The 12,383-nt window shown below is 43.5% G+C and overlaps 1 protein-coding gene across 9 annotated transcripts in view; it reads right to left on the reverse strand.

The window, feature by feature from the left end:
• Positions 1 to 902: 902 nt before the first annotated feature.
• The window catches only part of bcl9 (BCL9 transcription coactivator), a 253,860-nt gene continuing 242,379 nt past the window's right edge, over positions 903 to 12,383 (reverse strand). For all 9 annotated transcript variants that reach the window (XM_087987985.1, XM_087987989.1, XM_043691452.2 and 6 more), the window contains one exon: positions 903 to 3,210. In XM_087987985.1, the coding sequence (XP_087844111.1) occupies positions 2,063 to 3,210 (1,148 nt within the window). In that variant the 3' untranslated portion in view covers positions 903 to 2,062. The remainder of the gene's footprint in view (positions 3,211 to 12,383) is intronic.

Here is a 12,383-nt window from a genome sequence, read left to right on the forward strand (position 1 = left end):
CGCTGTGTAATTTTGAAATTAAGTTGATGTGATTTTGATATGGGTTTTTATTATATGGGAATAGTATATTGTAATAGAGTTGGAGGCAGATAACAAACATTTAAGAGAAAAGAGGCTTAGAGTTGTAAATCATTGTTGTTTAAAGAATAAATTGTTTTTTTCCTTTAAATAGTAGAATTTGAGTAATTCTCTGTCACTCATACTTTAACAGATTATGAGGTGAGGTGAGCTTTTCTGGGTATTTGGTTTAATTAGCAGAAGGGTTCACCGCTATGTTGTAACAATCAATTCTAGCCATCCTGTCTTGCTCTCTGATGTTTTATCTTCCATCAGGAGCTTGTGCATTTACCTGTTGGGTCAAATGCATAGCAGGTTCAAGACGAGGAGTAAGAACTGAGATATGGCCATGCTACATTGGGAATTTATGAAAGCATTTAACATCCTCATAATGTATCCTTAAAAAACATCCACTAGCATAAATGGACATCTGCTGTTGTCTATATATCTCATGTCAATTGACCAGCAAATGCAATGGCTGAGTTGAAAAGCTGTTCCTAAACAGTGCTGAGTATGTGAGCTTCCAGAATGCTGCCAGCACATTGCCTCATAATTCCAACCAATATCTCAATTATTAAACAGACAAACCTGAGGGGCATTTTGAACAGTATTAAAAGGTATTGTTGTAATACTTAATTAGAAACTTAGAAAGATAAATATGCAACAAATGGTGGACATCTAGAATATAAACACATGATGATGAAAGAGATCTCATGGTACCTGAAAGAATTCATTTTTAGTTGAAGACCCTTCAATGGGCAATGAAATATAAACAAGTTCCTTAATAATATTAAAGTATACAACAAAAGATCTCCAACACAGAGAAAAGACATAAATATGTTGAATGAACTTTGAAACAATTTAATACATTGATGGATATAAAAGATTTATAAAATGATGATTTTCAGAAGTACATGATAATTGCATTATTATTCTGGCAAGTTTTCCAATCCATCAATTTCAACAATTGATATGTCAGAGCACTGAATGTGATCACACATTAACACGAAAAGGACAACTGTGGTTATAAGAAACAATATATTTTATTTAAATTCCAACATCACAACCCTGGAAAATGGTTCCGTACCAAAGTTCATGGGGAATATGTAATAGTATAAGGTGGTGGAGACAAAAATAAAAATCAGTCTCAGATAAACAAGGATTTTCAGTATTTGTTTCCCACTCCTATAGAAAATGTTAGTTGGGGTTTATCATGAATGATACAGAATAAAAAAACATATTACAGTACTGCATGATATCATGCCACAACTTAAAACAAAGTATATCCCAACACTCCACAGTCATTATGGGATAATGTTTAAAATGAGGTGCAACATTTGTCTATTTTGTCCCTAGGCAGGCAAGTTGTAGAGGTACCAGAGGACAGACAAGCTTTTCCTAAAAGTTTTCAATGTTTGTCCACTATGTAGAACAATGTTTTGTTTTTAATTTGACTTAATAAATCACCTTTTGTGCTTTTCTGTTAATACTTTTCTGTCAGATATTGTAGTTTGGTTTATTATATTCCAGAGCTGCAAAAGATTTTTTTTTTAAATGGTGTATACCAAACATGAACATGTAAACAAGACTGATACTTTGTGAATCATGATGCTCACCTCTCTCAAACACGAAGTCACAGTTGAAATCCCTTTTACAATGTAATACAGTGCACAATCAGAAGAAGCTTCTGGGGAAATAGTCCACATAGTAAACATAAACAGGTGCAACTTGTAACGAATTGTGATCCACATATTACAGCTGCAGTTTTCAGAAGCACGTCACCCAGCTTCCACAGAAATGATTGAAATCAGAAAAAAAACCACTGACCGAGCAATGCAAGCTTCATTTTGAAGAACTCTTGTACATTCTAAACTTTCTCTTTGTCTTTTATATGAACAATTTTCAGTTTATCTTCGCTTATGCACAGAGATCCCAGTGAGTTTCAAATACCTCTGCATGTAGTGCAGCATAAGGATAAACGTTCCAACAGTAAGCCTTCAAACAGCTAAAACATCATATTTCCTAGACTGCCTGGTCCTTGGTTAAAGTCCATGCCTACATCACCAGTTAGACCTCTAGGCCTCATTTGGGGTGGTATCATCATATTCTGCTGAGGTCCCACCATCCCCGGTAGTGGCATCATCAAGTTGTGCTGAGGGGATCCTACGGAGCCAGGGTGACTGTACATACTTCCCGGGACTCTTTCCTTTCCTTGAATCATAAGTGCATTTGGGTTGTTCATCTGTGTGTGCACACCACCTTGTGGCGGTGACATTATACGATGCTGAGGACCCATCATGCCTTGATGCATGAAACCAGGTAGTCGCATGGGATTGTGACCTGGGACAGAAGCAGCATTACCCATGGCCATCTCCTGAACTCCGACCACACTATGTCCTCCTACACTAGGTATTGGCAATCCCATTCTACCTGGATTTGCTTCTCCCATCAATCCTTGCATGTGGTGTGAAAACCCAGGACTAGGAAGCTGCAGCTGCTTGCGCCCCTGACTGTCCCCATGGGGAAAATACTGCAGTGTCTGGCTGGGTTTCTCTGATGGAATGATTCTAGACAGGTCGAACTCCGGGATTCCAGAAGCATTCGGGCGAATGACATCCTGCAATTCGGGGTCATTGTAGACTGAAGGCATGTGATTTCCCATAGCAGCATACGAGTCTGGCATGCCTGGTGGCACTGTCTTACACAGAGATTGGTCCGGAGAAGGCCGTGTGATGCTATTTGGACGTCCAAGTAGCCCTCCTTCTCCGGAAAATGCTATTCCAGGTGGGAAAACTCCTTGTGGGCCAGGGTCATTCACTGGAAAGGATACCTGATGAGTTGGTGACTGCACTGATGGGTAAATCTGTTGCCCCTGCAAAAAACCCATGCGTCCTTGATGTAGCATCTGTGGATTCGTTACTGATGGATCCTGCGAAGTATGTAGCATCATGGGACCATGGGGCATCATGTTGGGTCCCACAGGGCCATGTGATGCCATGTTAGGCCCAATGGCATTCGGAGAGGGCATCTGATTTGTTACATGATGTGAAAGGGGCTGTCCTCCAAGAACATTCATTCCCATTGGACTCAAAGAAGGCATCTGCCCGGCTGAATGAGGGGCTGACAGTCGTGTCTGGTTTAAATGGCTGATCCCTGATAACAGAAACAAAGGAAACCTTCAGCACTCACCATTTTTAAAATGCATATTTTATACAAGAACAGAAACAAAACAATGATGAAGCAAAAGTACTGTTCAGTTTTGCCCACCTTTTCTCTCCTTTGACATTTCAGTATTTGCAAGTTAAATGACCCTGGAACTAAATGTTGGCAGCATTGGTTATTATGAAGTTAATTACACTTTAGTTTGTACTTTCTATGCATGAGTTAGGGAATGATAAAGAGAGCAAGTTCTTTCATAAGGTGAGGGAGAGAGAGACTTTTAGCATGGAGATCATACAAATGATTTGAAAGGAGAAAGTGAGGTCTACAGATGCTGGAGATCAGAATTGAGAGTGTGGTGCTGCAAAGGCATAGCAGGTCAACAGCATCCGAGGAACAGGAAAATCGAGGTTTCGGACAAGAGCCCTTCATCAGGAACCTGATGAAGGGCTCTTGCCCAAAACATCAGTTCTCCTGCTCCTCAGATGCTACCTGACCTGCTATGCTTTTCCAGTACCACTCTCTCGACAAATGATTTGAAAGTACTAGTGCAAACAGTAGAGGCAATGAGACAAGTGGATGAAACACCAGGTAGAAAGTTGGAAAGTTAGAAGAAGGTTAAAACAGGAATGAAGAAGCAGATATTCTTCAAAGTCTGTGAGAAGATTTGTAGCTCGGGTGCTCGTTGTTGTGGTTCTGTTCGCCAGGCTGGGAATTTGTGTTGCAGACGTTTCGTCCCCTGTCTAGGTGACATCCTCAGTGCTTGGGAGCCTCCTGTGAAGCGCTTCTGTGATCTTTCCTCCAGCATTTGTAGTGGTTTGAATCTGCCGCTTCCGGTTGTCAGTTCCAGCTGTCCGCTGCAGTGGTCGGTATATTGTGTCCAGGTCGATGTGCTTATTGATTGAATCTGTAGATGAGTGCCATGCCTCTAGGAATTCCCTGGCTGTTCTCTGTTTGGCTTGTCCTATAATAGTAGTGTTGTCCCAGTCGAATTCATGTTGCTTGTCATCTGCGTGTGTGGCTACTAAGGATAGCTGGTCGTGTCGTTTTGTGGCTAGTTGGTGTTCATGGATGCAGATCATTAGCTGTCTTCCTGTTTGTCTATGTAGTGTTTTGTGCAGTCCTTGCATGGGACTTTGTACACTACATTGGTTTTGCTCATGCTGGGTATTGGGTCCTTCGTTCTGGTGAGTTGTTGTCTGAGAGTGGCTGCTGGTTTGTGTGCTGTTATGAGTCCTAGTGGTCGCAGTAGTCTGGCTGTCAGTTCGGAAGTGCACTTGATGTATGGTAGTGTGGCTAGTCCTTTGGGTTGCGGCATGTCCTCATTCCGTTCTCTTTCCCTTAGGCATCTGTTGATGAAATTGCGCGGGTATCTGTTTTTGGCGAATACCTTGTACAGGTGTTCCTCTTCTTCCTCTTTTTGCAGTTCTGGTGTGCTGCAGTGTGTTGTGGCCCTTTTAAATAGTGTCTTGATGCAACTTCTTTTGTGTGTGTTGGGGTGGTTGCTTTCATAGTTCAGGACCTGGTCTGTGTGTGTGGCTTTCATGTATACCTTTGTGGTGAATTCTCCGTTCGGTTTTCTCTGTACCATCATGTCTAGGAATGGGAGTTGGTTGTCCTTTTCTTCCTCTCTAGTGAATCGGATTCCTGTGAGTGTGGCGTTGATGATCCGGTGTGTGTTCTCAATTTCTGTGTTTTTAATGATTACAAAGGTGTCGTCCACATATCTGACCCAGAGTTTGGGTTGAATTTGCGGTAAGACTGTTTGTTCTAATCTTTGCATTACCGCTTCTGCTATGAGTCCAGAGATGGGTGAGCCCATGGGTGTGCCGTTGATTTGTTCATATATTTGGTTGTTGAATGTGAAGTGTGTTGTGAGGCACAGGTCCAGTAGTTTGAGTATGCCGTCTTTGTTGATAGGTTCAATGTCCTGTTGTCTGTTCTGTATGTCCAGCAGGTTAGCTATTGTTTCTCTGGCTAGGGTTTTGTCGATAGAGGTGAACAGTGCCGTTACATCAAATGAGACCATGGTTTCTTCCTTGTCTATGTGTATATTTCTGATGATGTCCAAGAATTCTTGTGTTGATTGTATAGAGTGTCTGGATCCAGAGAACACCGAACGGAGAATTCACCACAAAGGTATACAGGAAAGCCACACACACAGACCAAGTCCTGAACTACGAAAGCAACCGTCCTAACACATACAAAAGAAGTTGCATCAAGACACTATTCAAAAGGGCCACAACACACTGCAGCACACCAGAACTGCAAAAAGAGGAAGAAGAACACCTATACATTTTGAGTGTGAGCAGCAGAGGAGGTAAGACGAACCCGGAAGACTGCAGCTAAGGTAAGGCAGTTTTTTAAAAAATTACTTGCAGGTAGCGGACAGCGGTGTTTTCCCTTTCACAGAAGGAGCGGGAGCAGCGGGGGAAGTGACGAGGACCAGAGGGACAGCCAGGAAGGAAAGCAGTGACCATATATATCAGCAAGGCGGCTAAATCCGAGACTCTACTACTCTAGAGTCTCCCACCTGCCCTCCTCCTCTAACATAGTTAATAAGGTAACGTTCATTTTAAACTTCCTCTATTGAATATAAGTTCGTTAATAACTTTATAGCAACTTGAACTAAGCTTTCTACTTTAGTACTGAGTGCGTGTTCAGATAAGTCGAGTATGGATGCTCCTCCTGCAGAATATGGCAGGTGGAAGACATGGCACACGTCTCCGCTGGCTACATCTGTGGGAAGTGCACCCAACTCCAGCTCCTTGAAAACCGTGCTAGGGAATTGGAGCTGGAGCTGGATGAACTACGGATCATTCAGGAGGCTGAGGGGTAATTGAGAGGAGTTGCCGGGAATTGGTCACTCCTAAGGCTCAGGACATGGATAAATGGGTTACAGTTAGGGGGAGGAAAGGGGACAGTCAGACAGTGCAGAGATCCCCTGTGGACATTCCCCTCAGCAATAAGTATACCGTTTTGGATACTGCTGGGGGGAATACCTACCAGAGGTAGCAGTCAGTTCTCTGGCACTGAGCCTGACACTGTGGCAAAGAAGGGAAGGGGGCAAAATAGAAAAGTACTCGTGGTAGGGGACTCGATAGTTAGGGGAATCGACAGGAGATTTTGTGGTCAGGATCGGGATTCCTGGAAGCTATGTTGCCTCCCTGGTGCCAAGGTCCGGGACGTCTCCGATCGGGTGTATAAGGTTCTAAAAGGGGAGGGCGAACAGCCAGAAATCTTGTTACATATTGGCACTAATGATATAGCCAGGAAAAGGATTGAAGATATAAAAAGTGATTTCAGGGAGTTAGGATGGAAGCTGCAAAGCAGGACGAACAGAGTAGTGTTCTCTAGTTTAGTACCGGCGCCACGAGATAGCGAGGTGAGGAACAGGGAGCGGGCGCAGCTTAATACGTGACTGCACAGCTGGTGTAGGAGGGAGGGCTTCAGATATGTAGATAATTGGGATGCCTTCTGGGGAAGGTGGGACCTGTACAAGAAGGACAGGTTGCATCTGAACTGGAAGGGGACCAATGTCCTGGGTGGAAGGTTTGCTCGAGTAGTTCGAGAGGGTTTAAACTAGTATGGCAGGGGGGTGGGAACCTGAGCTGTATACCGGAGGTGAGAGTTGAATGCAGATGAGGCAATAGCAAGAGGGAGTGGGAAGGATTTTCCTGGCAAGGAACAAAGGTATCAGTTAAAGTGTGTTTGCTTTAACGCAAGGAGTATCAGGAATAAAAGTGACGAATTTAGAGCATGGATCAGTACCTGGTGCTATGATGTTGTGGCCATAACAGAGACATGGGTTTCTCAGGGGCAGGAATGGTTGCTGGATGTTCCAGGGATAAGAGCATTTAAAAAGACTAGGGAGGGGGGAAAAAGAGGAGGGGGTGTAGCACTACTAATCAGAGAGGGTATCACAGCTACAGAAGCTTCCATTGTCGAGGAAGATCTGCCTACCGAGTCAGTATGGGTGGAAATTAGGAACAGTAAGGGAGCAGTCACCTCTTTAGGGGTTTACTACAGGCGTCCCCCAATAGCAGCACGGAGATGGAAGAAAGCATAGGTCAGCAGATTTTGGAAAAGTGTGGACGTAGCAGTGTTGTTGTAATGGGTGACTTTAACTTTCCCAATATTGATTGGAACCTCCTTCGAGCAGAAGATTTGAATGGAGCTGTTTTTGTAAGGTGTGTTCAGGAGGGTTTCCTAACTCAGTACATTGACAGGCCGACGAGGGGAGAGGCCATTCTAGACTTAGTGCTTGGAAACGAGCCGGGGCAGGTATCAGATCTTGTGGTGGGAGAGCATTTTGGTGATAGTGACCACAACTGCCTCACATTCTACACAGCTATGGAGAAGGAGAGGATTAGGCAAAATGGGAAGATATTTAATTGGGGAAGAGGAAACTATGATGCGATTAGACAGGAGTTAGGAAGCATGGATTGGGAGCAATTGTTCCATGATAAAGGCACTATAGACATGTGGAGACTGTTTAAGGAACAGTTGTTGCAAGTGATGAATAAATATGTCCTTCTGAGACAGGCAAGAAGGGGTAAGATAAAGGAACCTTGGATGACGAGAGCGGTGGAGCTTCTCGTCAAAAGGAAAAAGGTAGCTTACATAAGGTGGAGGAAGCTAGGGTCAAGGTCAGCTCTAGAGGATTACAGGCAGGCGAGGAAGGAGCTCAAAAATGGTCTGAGGAGAGCCAGGAGGGAGCACAAGAAAGGCTTGGCAGAACGGATTAGGGAGAACACAAAGGCATTTTACACTTCTGTGAGGATTAAGAGAATGGTCAAAGAAAGAGTAGGGCCGATTAGGGATAGCATTGGGAATTTGTGTGTGTAGTCTGAGGAGGTAGGGGAAGCCCTAAATGAGTTTTTTGCTTCTGTCTTTACGAAAGAAACGAACTTTGTAGTGAATGAAACCTTTGAAGAGCAGGTGTGCATGCTGAAATGGATAGAGATAGAGGAAGCTGATGTGCTGAAAATTTTGTCAAACATTAAGATTGACAAGTCGCCAGGCCCGGACCAGATTTGTCCTCGGCTGCTTTGGGAAATGAGAAATGCAATTGCTTCGCCACTTGCGAAGATCTTTTCATCCTCGCTCTCCACTGGAGTTGTACCTGAGGACCGGAGAGAGGCAAATGTAATTCCTCTCTTCAAGAAAGGAAATAGGGAAATCCCCGGCAATTACAGACCAGTAAGTCTCACGTCTGTCATCTGCAAGGTGTTAGAAAGGATTCTGAGGGATAGAATTTATGACCATCTGGAAGAGCATGGCTTGATTAAATGCAGTCAACACGTCTTTGTGAGGGGCAGGTCTTGCCTCACAAACCTTATCGAGTTTTTTGAGGATGTGACGAGAAAGGTTGAATGAGGGTCGAGCTGTGGATGTGGTGTATATGGACTTCAGCAAAGCATTTGATAAGATTCCCCATGGTAGGCTCATTCAGAAGGTCAGGAGGAATGGGATTCAGGGGAACATAGCTGTCTGGATACAGAATTGGCTGACCAACAGAAGACAGCGAGCGGTAGTAGAAAGAGAATATTCTGCCTGGAAGTCTGTGGTGAGTGGTGTTCCACAGGGCTCTGTCCTTGGGCCTCTATTGTTTGTAATTTTTATTAATGACTCGGATGAGGGGATTGAAGGATGGGTCAGCAAGTTTGCAGATGACACAAAGGTTGGAGGTGTCGTTGACAGTATAGAGGGCTGTTGTAGGCTGCAGTGGGACATAGACAGGATGCAAAGATGGGCTGAGAGGTGGCAGATGGAGTTCAACCTGGATAAATGCGAGGTGATGCATTTTGGAAGGTCGAATTTGAAAGCTGAGTACAGGATTAAGGATAGGATTCTTGGCAGTGTGGAGGATCAGAGGGATCTTGGGGTGCAGGTACATAGATCCCTTAAAATGGCCACCCAAGTGGACAGGGTTGTTAAGAAAGCACATGGTGTTTTGGTTTTCATTAATAGGGGTATTGAGTTTAAGAGTCGTGAGAACTTGTTGCAGCTCTATAAAACTTTGGTTAGACCGCACTTGGAATACTGCGTCCAGTTCTGGTCGCCATATTATAAGAAAGATGTGGATGCTTTTGAGAGAGTTCAGAGGAGGTTTACCAGGATGCTGCCTGGACTGGAGGGCTTATCTTATGAGAAGAGGTTGACTGAGCTCGGACACTTTTCATTGGAGAAAAGGAGGAGATGAGGGTACTTAATTGAGGTATACAAGATAATGAGAGGCATAGATAGAGTCGATAGCCAGAGACTATTTCCCAAGGCAGAAATGACTAACATGAGGGGTCATAGTTTTAAGCTGGTTGGAGGAAAGTATAGAGGGGATGTCAGAGGTGGGTTCTTTACACAGAGAGTTGTGAGAGCATGGAATGCGTTGCCAGCAGCAGTTGTGGAGGCAGGGTCACTGGGGACATTTAAGAGACTCCTGGACATGCGTATGGTCACAGAAATTTAAGAGTGCATACATGAGGATCAGTGGTCGGCACAACATCGTGGGCTGAAGGGCCTGTTCTGTGCTGTACTGTTCTATGTTTTACAATGTATTCGCCAAAAACGGATACCTGCGCAATTTAATCAACAGATGCCTAAGGGAAAGAGAACGGAATGGGGACATGCTGCAACCCAAAGGACTTGCCACACTACCATACATCAAGAGCATTTCCGAACTGACAGTCAGACTACTGCGATCATTCGCACTCATAACAGCACACAAACCAACAGCCACTCTCAGACAACAACTCACCAGAATGAAGGACCCAATACCCAGCATGAGCAAAACCAATGTAGTGTACAAAATCCCATGCAAGGACTGCACAAAACACTACATAGGACAACCAGGAAGACAGCTAACGATCCGCATCCATGAACATCAACTAGCCACGAAACAACATGACCAGCTATCCTTAGTAGCCACACATGCAGATGACAAGCAACATGAATTCGACTGGGACAACACTACTATTATAGGACAAGCCAAACAGAGAACAGCCAGGGAATTCCTAGAAGCATGGCACTCAATCAATCAGCACATCGACCTGGACCCAATATACCGACCACTGCAGCGGACAGCTGGAACTGACAACTGGAAGCGGCAGATTCAAACCACTACAAATGCTGGAGGAAAGATCACAGAAGCGCTTCACAGGAGGCTCCCAAGCACTGAGGATGTCACCAAGACAGGGGACGAAACGTCTGCAACACAAATTCCCAGCTCGGCGAACAGAACCACAATAGATATTCTTCAAACTGTTATCCGATCACTCAACTAATTAATTCATGAATTCTTTCTTTCATCTCATATCTTCAAAAAAGTCAACATACTTCAGGAAAGAACTTTTATTCAGGGAAATTCACTTAAACTTACTAAATTGGACTTTCACATCTCCTCGTAGCATTAATAACTAAACCGTTTTTACAAATAGTGCAAAACATCACTCCCAGTAGAAAAACTAGATTAAGTTAATTTTTAAAAATGCATGGACAGCTTCAATCACAACAATAAAAGGTTTCCCAATCAGAAAAAAACGATGATAAATATAACTATAGCTTGTGCTAAAATTCTTACAAGCTCAGTTCTTGTGGAAGATTTCTCTATTCTGCATTGAACATAACAGGGTTCTGAGCAATATTGCATATAATGAGATCTGTGGCAGAATTGGATGAGAAGTCTGGCAAAACCCAATTCAATGCCTCCATCCATTTAATGCTTTTGACAAGATGACGTTAACACAGTTGGAAAAATACCTTTCAACCATCACCCTCTACTTCCTGCCACTCAGCCAATTGTGGATCCAATATGCTAAATTTCCTTGAATTCCTTTCACCTTTGCTATCAGTCTCTCATCCTGGACCTTATCAATAGCCTCACTGAAGTTCAAATAGACTACATCAAAAGCATTGCCCTAATCTAAACTTGCCTCTTCGAAAAGTTCAATCAGGCTGGTCAGAAATGATCTCCCATTAACAAAACTATGCTGACCACGTTCCTTGATTAATCCCCACCCTTCAAGTACAGATTTATTCTGTCCCTCAGAATTCTTCCAATAATTTTCCCATCACCAAGTTAGAAAGGCCTGTAGTTTCCTAGCTTATCCCTTGCTCTCTTCTTAAGGAAAAGCCAGGGAATTGTAGACCAGTGAGCCTGACATTGGTTTTGGGCAAGTTGTTGGAGGGAATACTGAGGGAGAGAAATTACATATATTTGGAAATGCAAGGACTAATTAGGGAAAGTCAACACTTCTTTGTGCGTAGAAATTGTGTGTCACTAATTTGACTGAGTTTTGTGAAGATGTTACAAAGAGGATTGATGAGGGCAGAGTGGTAGACTTGATCGATATGGACCTCAGTAAGGCATTCGGCAAGGTTCCTCATTGTTGACCAGTTAGCAAGGTTAGATCACACGGAATAGAGGGCGAACTGGCTATTTGGATGCAGAACTGACTTGAAGGTAGAAAACAGAAGATGATGGTGGTGTAGGGTTAATTTTCAGACTGGAGGCGTGTGACCTGTGGTGTGCCACAAGGATTGGTGCTCGGTCCACTGCCTTTCATCAATTATATAAATAATTTGGATGTGGACAAAAAGATATGGTTAGGAAGTTTACAGATGACACCAAAATTGAAGATGTAGTGGACAGCAAAGAAGGTTACTTCAGGTTCTTGGTCAGATGGACCAATGGGCTGAGAAGTGGCAGATGGAGTTTAATTTATATAAATGTGAGGTGCTGCATTTTAGAAAGGCAAATCAGAGCAGGACTTACACAATTAATGGTAACGTCCTACGGAGTGTTGCTAAACAAAAAGACTTTGGAGTGCATGCTCATAGTTCCTTGAAAGTGGAATTGCAGATAGATAGAATTGTGAAGAAGATGCTTGGCATGGTTGCCTTTATTGGTCAGTACATTGAGTAGAAGAATTGAAGGGTCACTTTGCAGCTGTACAGGACATTGGTTAGGCCACTTTGGAATACTGCATGCAATTCTGGTCTCTCTGCTTTAGAAAGGATGTTGTGAAACTTGAAGGGTTCAGAAAAGAAGGACGTTTCCAGGGTTGGAGTGTTTGAGCTCCAGAGAGAGGCTGAATAGACTGCAGCTATTTTTCCTGGAGTGTTGGAAGCTGAAAGGTCACCTTATAGAGTTTATAAAATCATGAGGT

The sequence above is a fragment of the Chiloscyllium plagiosum genome, unplaced genomic scaffold, assembly GCF_037043375.1.
Source record: "Chiloscyllium plagiosum isolate Xiang-an unplaced genomic scaffold, Cpla_swu_hap1 HiC_scaffold_6, whole genome shotgun sequence".
Lineage (NCBI taxonomy): Eukaryota > Metazoa > Chordata > Chondrichthyes > Orectolobiformes > Hemiscylliidae > Chiloscyllium > Chiloscyllium plagiosum.